Genomic DNA, 13,368 nt, shown 5'->3' on the forward strand with positions numbered 1-13,368 from the left:
GTAATTTAAATGCTTCCAATAAGTGTGGAAAGCATTTCTGGAAAAAATTCAGAAGGAAATCCATTTGCGAACTTGGCTTCGCTGTTATCAGTAGGGAAGACAAACACTGTTGCGGCAGAAACGAAAAATGCCAAATCTGTATCAGAAAAGCATTTTTTCCTGTCACAACACTCAAGAGCGGCATATTACAGCAACAATTCTCTTTCACACTTCCAGCTATGATAACAGCTTCAAGTGTCAAACATATGTCTGCAGAAAAAGCGTAGGAGAAAGTATCACAGAGGCAAAGAGAAGAAAGTATGCTGAATATCACAAGTTTTTATGTCAGGTGATGCTGATTTTTCCTTTTTCTTTTTTTTTAGATGATGAATAAATGTGATAATTGCTCCTGCAAAAATCTCAGGACATTCCACCATACTGTTTATTATAAAGGTGCAAAAGCATTTGCTTTGCATTCCTTTCTATGTTCGTATGTTAATGTTACTTGTGCCGCAGTTATCTGACAAGCTGGTAAGTAACTTGCTGAGAAGTGTCTCTTTCTAACACCGCTCAGTGGCACCTGAATTGGAGGAAAAAAATCCGTGATGAGAATGAGAAACATATTGTTAGAGTAATATCCGGCACAAGCTTCTGTAAAATAAGTTTTTCTGCCCAACCAGATCAAGGGCACATACAGACAAGTGAGTGTAATTAACTTTTTCACAACTCATTTAGATAATATCTCCCTCAGTTACCTTAGTTTGTATGAAATTTCCAATTAACTATATCCAGACAAAATTACAAAACAACGCCATGTTAAATTTCTTAATGAATTCCTTTGTCTCTGACTGGCACAGATGAGGCATGAGAAAGGCACATGTACGGTGAGCGTATTAGTTAGGCGAGCCCATGTGATGGTGCCCGTTCACGGCTGATGGAGTGTTGGTATCCTCGGGCATGGCTGCCAAGCTGCCAGTCTGTGCCGTCACACCTTGCTGCCTTTAAAGATTGCCCTGCAGAGACGGGGAGGGGGTATTGAGGGCCTCACGTTTTTAACAACACACAGTCTGGCAACCCAGGAGGGTTTTACGACTCAGGATCGGTGCCAAGAACTGCCCACCAGAGAGAAGAAGGGTGAGGGGAGAGAGAAGGGGGAGGAGGATGCAAGGAGATATGGGTGTAGAGCACACAAAATCATATTCACGCAAGGTATGTGTGCATGAATATGTGCATATATAAATGCTTCTTCATATCAGTGTGTGTGTGTGTGTGTGTGTGTGTGTGTGTGTGTGTGTGTGTGTGTGTGTGTGTGTGTGTGTGTGTGTGTGTGTGTGTGTGTGTGTGTGTGTGTGTGTGTGTGTGTGTGTGTGTGTGTGTGTGTGAGGAGAGGCAGGGTCCAATATTGGGGCGTATATCCAACAGAACAGTATCTCAGATAAATTCGTCAAGCTTTCTCTGTGACAAGTTCAGGGAGAGAGAGAAGTGTGTGCACATACTCACATGAACCCCTAGCATCATGCACACACACACACACACACACAAATGGCCGTGGATGGCACAATGTAAATGAGCTGGTTATTACACAGCAACGTTCATCAAGCTGAGCTGGAAAGACTTCAATGGCCCTGATGAATATGCATGCAAATTTGTTAATTAAGTTAATTATTCTGCTGAAAATTCATTTGTCTTCCCAAGGACATTTCTGCGATGATTTTAACATGTTTCCACCATTAGTCATGCACGGTGCTATTGAAAATCACTTCTGTTCACCTTTTGTAAAGTTGCGGCCAAAGAGGGGGATAGAACACCTACAAACGAGGAGGAGGAGGGAACAGGTAGAGGACAACATATCAGGGGCGTGGAGTGTGGTCGGAGGTAGACAGCAGCTGGTGCAGCCTGAGGATAAGGAAGGGTAAGCCAAAAAGCATAGTCTGTAGGATATTAGCTCAGTGGGTAGAGTGTTGAGGAGTCAGTGCCAGGTCTGCAGGTCCAGTTCTCTCCGGGACCATCCAAGATAAAAATGTTTTCATTCACTCACTTTCATTCATAATACTATAAAGCACATAAGACTAAAACGTCTATATTCTGCCGTATGACGTTATATGACGTGAAGTTATGCTCGAAATATAACATCTGATGTGAATTGTTACACTCTGACGTTTATGAGCTAAATGAATGAAGGAATACATTTCCTTGGACTACAGCTATTTCATCAACAGACTAATCTGTCATTGTTGGTCACATAATGTCATGCTATCATCTTACGTTATCTGTTAAATGACAACTAATTTAAGATATAATGTTATCAAGATAAAATGATCCTCTTGATTCCCATCCACTTTTGGTTCTCTAAATAGATGATTGATTTAATCTTAATCCTAAAAGGAGTCAAAATAGTGGGGATCATAATATGATAGCAGTTATATGAGGTGGGCATGGAGCTAAACCTGCAGGCATACACCGGGGCAACACATTCACGGACATAGAATCAGGATTGTTACTGTTGTAATTGTTTTACATTAAAACAATTTCCACACTTTTCCACACTTGCTGTTAAAGTTCTTTCCAGTGAATGCGGTTCAACCAGTGAGTGTTGCTGTGTCTTGTGATAAAACTGAATTATATTGCTTGCAAATAGTTTTTAGATCCATTTGTCACAGTCGTAATGTTTGGGTTGTATTTTGATTCATTTCAGGTATTTAATTGTGTTGTGTATTTCATCATGTACAGACAGATAAATCTTTATTGAAAAATGAATCTGCATGCATCTAATGTAATGTTATGCCTTGACAAATGTGGACAGACACATAACATCTGTTGTGAGGGGAAAAACATAATACAATGAAATAAAATGTCATGGGAATACAGCTATTTCCTCTTATCAGAGGCCCTATGTAGGCTATATTTTGTGACCACATAATTTAATCATGTAAGCTAAACCCATATTAAGGCCTAACCCATCTGCCTCGACTGGAAAGCACTTTGGGTTTTTAAATGTGCTACATAGATAAAACTGACTATACTCGACATATATTTCTGGAACATTCCCATGTCATGTTTCTTGTGTAATATAATTTTATATTATGATGTCTAGAGGGCCTTTTCCTTGTCGACAATCCTTCTCCAATTATTGTCCACAATGCATCAAAGTAGCAAAAAAAGATACATGAAACACTTGTAAATGAGCAACATTCAAAGTGGAACTTTTTAAGAAAAATGCTTTGAAAACTAAACAAACAAAAAAAAAAGATACAAACAAGCCAGATGGGGAAATTTAGCACAAAACATCAGGACGCGCTGTTTGAAACATCTAATGGCCAGTCTTACAAGAGGCAGCTAAGCCTTTGCAGTAGGCCTAGTCTGAATATCCAGATGTTTGATTCATTAATTAAGCCTCCGTGGTAGTTAATCACTGTGTTTTTCTATCTGACAACAGCAGGTAAGTAGAGGAGAATGACCTTATATATAGTGTGGGATATGCAGAGACAGGAGGCTTCTTTGTGGTGAACATTTCAGCTAAATAAGTTGCTGACCCAAAAAAGCAAAACAATAAAACAAAGCAAAATTAAAAGTTTTCTTAAACAAAAATGTCTTAGAAGCCGTGCAGCTTTTCAGCTCTTTTATAGGGCATGTACTGTATATATATATATATATATATATATATATATATATATATATATATATATATTTAATGAAGAATTATATATCCTAATTCTTTGAGGACGTAGATTGTAATCAACAAAAACGAAACACACTGCATCATGCCAATACCCATACCCACGTCCCCTCTGGTGGATAAATGTAGTACTGCAGTGGCAAATTAAAGGCCAGGATGCAGCAGAAGAGGTGTGTGATTTCTTTTTTCATCTGTCATCTTTCAAATGCGCATCTTTTTGTGACAATGGACTGGAATGCGACCAAACATATCACCCTTCTGGATTCATGATTGCGCAAAGCAAAGATGTGTTTGTTCAGGTGTGTGTTAAACAGTGGATCTAATCCTTTTTTGAAACATTTCATTCCCATGACAAATTTAATCAGGATGAGGTGCATTAGCGAAATGCCATACATGTCTGTGTATGTCATACGAGGATTAAGTCATCTATATTTGTTCACTAAAACAGTTGTTTGTAATTATAAGGGTGACACACTTAATCGAGTTGCACACATCTCTCTGACAGACCAGATTAACAGGCAATAAGGTTTATTAGCAATATGTACATTTACACATTTGCAAGGCATCAATTAAATTCACATATGGTTGTAGTAATTATCGTTATAGATAACTGGAAATAAAGGGGAGATATCAATGTGAGAAAGGAGGGTGCGTTGCCCTGAAGAAAAGAAGAGTAGGGAGTGAACGTTAGGGCCAGGGAGGGCTAGTAGCAGAGACTACATAAGAAAACAACAACAGCTGTTTAGCTTGTGGCTAAAAACAGGATGGAACAACAACATCATTTGCTAAGAAAATGATCCGGGAAAAGAGATTGTTCTGACTCGAAGATATGAAATTGGATGCCTTAGATTGTCTTTTCTATGTGAGCCCTGTGAGCTGTGTTTCCTTCTGTATTCTCCTAGCTAGTTTTTTCTCTGTGGTTTTTGATTATATTAATTCTAACAATAACCTTCCTACATATTGCTTCATTTGCTATTTTAAAGTGAAAATTGAAAAGCAAGTTTTGAGTCATTTCCCTGCTGACACTCAAACACAACAAGGTAAGATGAGATCTACAGATGTTTGATCACTTCCTTCTAAAAAATGTCCAAAAGTCCAAAGTTTGCAAACACTCACAAATTGTTGTATGAGGAAACATATGCAAAGTTTTGTGATGTATACTCCCGTAACTGCATCATATAGGTGCAATTCAGGTTTGAATCTTTTCCATTCAGAGGTCACTGGTATTTTGACTGCATAAAGACACATTAAAAACAGGCCATTAATATTGTTGACTTGTGCACACAACTTTATGATAGTATTCAATTTATTGCTGCTATTACACACACAGATAATATTCGGCACACACTCCTCTCCCAGTGCCTGGCAGAGAATGTGTGAGCACACCCGTGACTGCTCTGCCCTTGACTTGTATCCATTCATCCAAGCGTGCTGGATGGTTTAGTTAATTAAGCTTAATCTACCCCAGGAGACAGATATGAGCGCTGTTACAGTGGCCCACTGAGCTATCCCTATACACTCTTCCCTGGACCCCCTGTGGAGTCATCAGGGCCGCACTACTCAACCATGTTCAAGTACACTGACAGGGCTCTGGAGAAACACATTACATACAATACTGAATACTCTTAAAATATGTGGACCATAGATGAGGAGAAAAAAAAGGTTTGGGAAATCTTTTGATTTCCAAGATAGATGACTTAACTGAAATTTCTGTCACACATAATTTGAAAGTACAGCAACCCGAAGCACATGGGCTGTAGAGTTCGACATACAGTACATGACTGGCTGTGATTTTCATCACACATATGCAGTCTGTTATATTTATTGATTCTACTGCTGAGAGCTAATTTGTTTATGCTGTGTCATATAGCCTAAACAAGGTCACTCCAGAGGCACATACTCCCCTAACATATTGGCCAGGCTGTTCTGTAAAACAATAAATAAACCAAGTAAATAAACCAGATTAAAGATTTTATTTTTTATTTGTTTTACAATAGGTGCACAAGGAGCATTGCCTGGTTAACTGGTGCTTGCACATACAAAGACGGACACAAAAACAAGTGTGGACAAAAGTATATCATGTCATATTGAGGAACATAATACTGTTTAACTTGTACTTTTAAGTAAAAACAGTGTGTTGGAATAGATAAATTTCCCCTTTTAAAACCTGATCTTTCATTTTTGGCCTCAAGAAAATACACGCAAAAGGGATATTTAGGCTTCATAAGTCAGTAATGCAGAATAAGTAACTTTTGTGTAATATACTCATTATATGAAACATTAACAGTCAATGCTAAATAAAAATGATGAAACCAACGTTTTTCTGGGGATTACATGGGCTACACTTTCACTCTTTAAAACATCAAGTATATTGACACCAAAGCATGAGGTTAAGATTAATTTAAAGAACGCCACATAGTTTCAAAATTATATATATATATACAAAATTAACCAAAGAAAATCACTGTTTACTTTCATTAATTTTTGTTGTTATTTTAAAGGTTTGATTTGTTCAGTGTAATTAAATCTCGATAACAATGTGATCTTAAGTGTTGATTTAAGTGAGAAGAAATAAAACTGAGAATATACAGTGGAGTTGCTGTTATTCTTCATTATTTGGAACCAAAATGTTCAATAAGTGCTTCATTCAAGTCTCATTGTTTTTTGATTGGGTCACCTGAGTTCCTCTTTTTCACAAACCACCATAAAGGAATTGCTTTTTTACACATTACCATTAATATTGTAATAACTGCAAAAAAATTATTCATCAGTATTGTTTCTATTGATGCAACTGACTGTCTGTAAGGCATGTCGGTCAAGCCTCTGTCAAGATTTCTTCACATGATTGGATGGTGCGTGTTGTATTTTCTAAAACATTGTTGTGTTTTGTGAAATATTGTTTTGTTTTGTAAAAGGTTGTTTTGTTCTCTTAAATGTTTAGTGTTTTTTTTTACTGTATTGTCATTGCAAATTCTTAAACTCTACCAATCAAGTCTTCCCCCAAAATGATTAAATGCATTAATACATATGCTGTATAGTAATTCAAAGAGGTAACATGCCAAAGAAACGTTCCCATGGGTACAGAATGCACTCAATTGTCACTTGGTCTTGTTCATTGTTTCTCTTAGAAATTGTATATGGTTGAAAACAAATTAAAAAAAAACAAAAAAGATTCCATCTTAAGTGCAGCAATGCTCATACAGAAAGTGAAAGCATTCACACAGATTATCATACACCCTGACAGGAGTTATATATATATATATATATATTTTCACATATTCATTATTTACTTGGCATATTTATGAAATAATGACATTAAATAGACCACCTCCTATTTCTAATATGCAAGGTGGAGTTCAATATATACAAACTACCTCACATAAAGTGTTTGCAGATGTTTATATGGAGTGTTGTTCCAACAAAACGGCAGAATTTTGTGCTGTAAAAGCTACATTCTGATTAACAGAAGTGCTCTGGACAGTTCCTCTTTCCCCGTTCTTCCCCCTGGCCTTCTTACAGCGTAAAAGATCCAAAAGATGCCTTTGCAACCTTTGTGAGAGCGTATACAGCAGAGGGTTCATGCAGCAGTGAGAATAAGCAAATATACGGCAAATATAATAAGCAAAGTCGAAGCGTTCCCTCGCACTACAGCTTTGGGGTTCATACAAAGACTCAGTGAAAAGCAAAATGTTGTAAGGTCCCCAGCAGATGAAGAAGGCTGCAACAATACACAACACCACAACTACAGTCCTGTACCTTTTTCTGTTCGAAGCCTGCAAAACTGTCTTGAGGATGGCAGAATAGCAGAAAACTATGATGGCAAATGGGAGGAGGAAGAGCAGTGACACTTGGAGATAATATCCCAAGTTGACATCAGGGCCGTCAGAGTTATCCTCACACAGGGAAAGACCGTCCCAGTGGATTTCCACTTTCACTTTGACAGCATCACTCACAGACGCAGCAATACTGATAACCCAGGCAGCTGTACAGGCCACAACTGCACACCTCTTCCTCCTTACAGGGTTGCTCGGGCGGTTGTGCAGCACCACTGTGATGAAACGATCCACAGTCAAGGCGGTCAGTAGAATAGTGCTACTGTACAAACCGACAATGTATAACCCAGTCATACATTTGCAGGCAAAGTCACCAAAGACCCAGTGGTGCAGTTGATAGACGGCCCAGAATGGAAGTGTGACAGTGAAGATCAAATCGGAGCAGGCCAGGTTCAGGACGAATAGATTTGTGACATTTTTCAAGTTCTCGTAGATAGTGAGAACACATAACAGGAAACAGTTGCCAGTGATACTGAGGATGAAGATCAAAATGTAGAAGGCGCCACTGATGGTTTCAAAGTCAAACGTCTCATCACAAAGATACACTACATCACTGCTGTTCACACCTCCGTCGCTCACTGTGCGGTTGTATGCCATTGTAGGTTTTCTAGGAAACATGAACACAAAATTACAATTGGGAAAATGTACGTGTAATTAAGGAACTGAGAAGAAGTCTATCAAGTAATTCCTTGTTAAATATTCCAGTATGGAGAACACTAACAACAGAGAACAAGTTTAGTAAATATTCAGCCACTTACCCTGAAAAACGACTGTCATGTCTTGTGCTGAACTGTACTCTGGAGGGAAAGTTGTGATATACTGTACTGCAGCATGGTTCCTCTTTTTCACAGATTCGGTGAAAATTGCTGCATCAGTTTTAGCACGAACTTGGAATTCACACAAAATGGGTGACAGCTTTTTATAACAGTATGTAGAAACAACAGTGAGTGTTATTCAAAACAGAGACACCCCAGAACTTCACTACTGAACTTTATTTGATTGTGAAGCATGGGAATAATGAAGATGATGATGTTTCCATGTGAAAGTAAACAATATAACAAATGAATGATCAAAAGCAAAATACTCTCTTGATTTGTTTTAGAACATAAAGTCATTGATTTAAATGATTGATATGAAAACACGACATAAAATGCAGTAAATCAAATTTGATCACATGTTATGTGCATACATATAATGTTCAATCAGTTTATCAACATACAGTCAAAGTCACATGCATAAAGATATCAGTCCAATTCTTCTTTTATCACAGCACAATTTTATAATAAACTACTGTACAATGTAGAAATAAGATTAAAAACAGATCCACTCTTATCAAAATGAAAGCCTCATACTTCTTATACTGCATGCTTGTTCTGATACCAGTATCGGAAATACCTATGACACTGTCTAAAATGCTGGATTGGGTATCAGCAAGCACACAAGTCTACAGTGTATAGTATACACTGTATACTAACTCAATATTACGTAATTAAACACAAAAACTTTGTGAATCATGAATTGTTATTTTACGCATTACCATTAAATAAATATTGTAATAACCACAAAATATCTTCAAGAGTATTTTCCTCTCCACATTATTTGGCGGTATTGTTTCTGCCTGCTCTCTCTTACTTTTATTCTGTTGCAATTGTTGCAACTGTCTGTCAGACATAGCTGTCAAGCATCTCTGTCAAGATTTCTTTACATATTCGGATGGTGTGTTTTCTATAGAACACAAAAGAAAACTGTTTGGATGGATAAAACACTGGAATTGCAATCATTGGCATGCCTAACTTAGTAGCTTAATATAACTGTACCTACACAAGCAACCAAGGGGTATCCTCCAGCTCTGAGGAAGCACAGAAACACAGAATTGTCAAAAACTGCAGTCCATCAGGTGGCCACTTGAGGCTGGCTCCAAAACAGAGCAATTCCCCACAAAACCCCTATGTTCAAAAACTGTACCGCAGGAATAGCCAAAATATGTGAAAAACCTTTTTGGGTTCACTCAAATGGATGGTGGTCGATAAACACATCTTTACTTTCAATCCACATATCATTCCAATGTTTTATGATAGTTTGCAAGCAATTGAGCGTTTAGTCAATTACAGACCAGATTTTTACCACATGTGCTGTATTCCAATGATAGGACAAGATATGATGCTGTGACTTCTCTATTTTAGCCTCATTTTACCTTATACTAGGTATGACCCTCCCATTTAAAAAAAATGACAAACTGTTAGAAGCTTGGATTTTGAGATAATTTTGTCGTTACAAATGTAGTTGGGATTTACATTTAGGTTTTCTTTCTGGAAGTTCTTGATTTACTTCAGTTCTCTATATCAACTACATAGAGAGCTCCTCACCACTTGTTATCGATGTGATTGTGAGTCGGCTTTGCCGATTCGGGATGCCGCGACTTCTGTTACATGAGCCCTTCAGCATTTTCTTCAAGTGGTTTTTGAATTTAACCCCCACAAACACATAAAACACTGGGTTGAGGCAGCATTGTGAAAAGGCAAAAAGTCGGCTAATGTAAAAGGCGTAATCGAGTGGTTCTGATGTGTCACACATTTTAGCCACAGTCTTTGAGTCAGCAGGTGCTTTGGGCCAGAAATACAATGACTGTAGAAATATTACTGTATTGTAAGGTGCCCAGCCCATGAAGAAAACAATCATGAGAGTAAAAATGAGTTTTAATGTTCTTCTCCTTCTTCTTTGGGCAGTAGGACGCAGCAACCTGCACACGATCTGAGAATAGCACAAAATGAACACCCCCGAACTCACTATGAAAAGAACATTTTGCTGGTAGATTCCCCATAAGCTCCAGTAAGAACTTTCATATACACAGTGATTCTGGATCACTTTGGTGAAAATGAACCCTGGACTGGCAACCAATAGACTCGCTGTCCAAATGATCACAGACGCCACAACACTGAAGGAGCCTGTGGTGGACACAATGTCAGACAGCGGATTCATGACAGCTACGTAACGGTGAGCAGTCATCAGGATGAGGAGAATACCACTGCTGTAGAAACCAACGTAGAAGACAAAGTTGACTATTTTGCATGCAGTTTCCCCTAAAGTCCATCCGTACACGTGGTAGTAGGCCCAGAACGGCAGAGCTGCGGTGAAGAAGAGATCCGATACAGCCAGGTTTAGGATGAAAGCGTTGGTGAGGGATTTGAGATTCTCATACTTGGCCAGAATCACAATGACCAGGATGTTGCCAAACAGACTGAGGATGACCACAATGGAGAAGAATACTGAAGTGAAGATCACTCCAAACTGCAAGACGCTTGTTTTGTTGCACATTTCATCTTCATACTCATCATTATACCCATCATACCAATACTCTCCATCATACTCGTTGTTATACTTATAGTAGTCTGTGGTTGCATCAAAGGTTGAGACAGTTGCCGCCATATTCCTTCAGCAAGAGGTGAAAGTCTGAATTTTGAAAAAAGGCTTTATTAGAGAAAATCAATCAAATGATACAGCAGTGAATGAGATGATAACATCGCATAATATTTTTCATCAATTGGTGTTAAAATTTCATACTTCAGTAGAGTATTTATCTCATTCTCTTGATACAAGTAGACTATATGTACATTATTTCTCAAACATATGGTTATTTTACATCATAAATCTTAGTATATTTTCTCACTTGTGGTGGTATTTGATCATGTAGACACGGTGTAATGCAAGACTGTGTGGTGCCTCCAACTTTGACAAAATATATACAGGTATATTTACAGGTACTCCGAATTTGTTTTTAAATTTCTGCATAACTTTGAACATTCATGGCTGAACAACCAACACTCAAAGCTACAGTTTAGAAAAGAAAAACAATAGCACCAATTTGTTGCAATTGGTGTATGTGTGACAAAGTAAAACACAAATTTGGAAAAAAAATCAGAACAATGTGCTGATACACTAAATTTTATGATGTGTGCCCCATTTATTTGAATATAAAGTGTTATTTGAATTATTATTGCACTTTAATAACCTTAACTGTTCCAACACTGGCAGAAAAAATAAGTTTAATACATGTGTAAACAGCTGATTGAAGAAAAAAAAATTGAGGACTCCTAAACAATTCAACTTCAACAGTTAACTTCCAATAATCTAGATAATGCCCAGATTTCCCTGTGAAGACTTTAGAAACTATTTTCTTTGCCATTAGTAATTAGGGGTAATGCTTTATGTTAAGGCACTTGTAATAGTATAGGTAATATAGGCCTCTAAGATGCTTCTTAACATCAGTAACTGTTAATTAGACTGTATACTTTTTTGTTAGATTATAATACATTTATAAGCACTTCTAAGAAACACATTATTATGCATTCATTCGCAGTTATGTGCTTTTTGAAGCTACTGGATTTAAAGTGAGTAAAATGCTTTGTTAGGGTTTATGAATTATATACTATAATAATAAATACATATTTTAAAATATGTATATAATATAATATATATATATATTTATATTTAAAGAGAGACATAGTGGCGTACAGCAAAAGGATGGAATCAAATCTAGGCCTCCATGCTAAGGACAGCGTGATGCGCACAGTGAGGTCAGTGAGCTGCCGGGCACCCCATGAACTCATCAGCAGCTAAATACATCCTCCAAAGCACCAACTAACTGTCTGCAATGCTACCACTAAAAGTAACACAGTAATTCTCTTTTAAATTTAGCGTGTAAGAAATTATGAGTGAGTATTTAAATGTTTTCTTTTCCGCTGATAGGGTAGGCTATCAAAATAAGGATTTAAAACATCTTTCTGTCTTCCTTATTATACTGATTGGATTAGATAAAAAATAAAACAATTTCAGTAACAACAAGTTGTTGTTATGATTTTAATTAATTCATTAATTTTTACACAATACAAAACCCTGTAATGATTAACTTCAATATTTTGTAGCCCTACCTCATGAGAGATCCCAGCTACCAAGAAATTGAGAAATGTGGGAACATGTACTGTACCTGCAAACACCAGAGTCCTTAATGTGAATATCACTGGAACTCGGAATTGTTCCTTATGTATCAACCACAAAGGTGAACAGAAATCAAACATGGTTTTCAGATCATCCACACTTATGACGTGTGGCGACTTGGTTTCACACCCACATGTGACAATGTTCCCTTTATTTGTTTTTACTTGTTTTTGTTGGCCATCTTACACTTCAGGAAGTGACAGATGTTTCAGAAAAACAATAACAGTACAGGTAAACTATTGTAATTTCTCAGTTTTTGTCTCTTTGTCAACTTCCTCACAAGAATACTACCAAAAAGGGAGGAGGTGTGGTCATTAGTGTGACAGTCTTCTTTAGGCAAACACTTTGGGTTAAACTGTCACAAAAAGGTGAAAACTGTGCAAGGTCAAGGATGACAGACTCATGCTTTTTTTTTCTTTTTTTCTGGTCAACAGTCCAAAAACAAAAGCTATTAAGTTAACTGAAAACAGCAAAATCTCACATTTGGGAATCTGGAATTAGTACGCCTTTGTAGTAGGAAGTGTTTTTTTTTCTTGATAAGTGACTTAAAAGAACAAGCAATCATCCAAATGAATGACTAATTGATTAATAAACGTACAATGTCAGTGCGTATAAATAGAAAAAAACTTTAATATACTAAATACCCATGTTCTGTGTAATGCTCTGAAAAACCCTTCTTATTTGAGACACCAGTGGGTAGCCGTTAGTGAAGTACAGCCAGCGTCCTGTTGCTTGTGCTTGATAGCCCGTACTCTGTAGGCATTTGTGGGAAGGCCTGCCCTAACCATAGACATTCTGATAGAATGATGTAAAATGAATTAATATCATATTGAGCATAATGCTAGCTATTGTTAGCAAATCATTCCATCAACCTATGCCACAAAA

The 13,368-nt window shown here is 37.3% G+C and overlaps 2 protein-coding genes across 2 annotated transcripts; both read right to left on the reverse strand.

The window, feature by feature from the left end:
- Window positions 1-7,053: 7,053 nt before the first annotated feature.
- Window positions 7,054-8,085, reverse strand: LOC310957865 (chemokine XC receptor 1-like; the record flags this gene model as incomplete). Its single annotated transcript, XM_083928603.1, has 1 exon — window positions 7,054-8,085. One exon carries the CDS (start codon window positions 8,083-8,085, stop codon window positions 7,054-7,056), a length of 1,032 nt encoding a protein of 343 aa, XP_083784729.1.
- Window positions 8,086-9,392: 1,307 nt separating this feature from the next.
- On the reverse strand, window positions 9,393-10,914 carry LOC310957866 (chemokine XC receptor 1-like; the record flags this gene model as incomplete). The annotated part of the gene is made up of 1 exon (XM_083928604.1): window positions 9,393-10,914. The coding sequence occupies one exon, from the start codon at window positions 10,912-10,914 to the stop codon at window positions 9,835-9,837; it is 1,080 nt and encodes a 359-aa protein (XP_083784730.1). The 3' UTR covers window positions 9,393-9,834.
- Between the last annotated feature and the right edge of the window lie 2,454 nt (window positions 10,915-13,368).

Source organism: Echiichthys vipera (genome assembly GCF_963691815.1).
Source record: "Echiichthys vipera genome assembly, chromosome: 15".
Classification (NCBI taxonomy): domain Eukaryota; kingdom Metazoa; phylum Chordata; class Actinopteri; order Perciformes; family Trachinidae; genus Echiichthys; species Echiichthys vipera.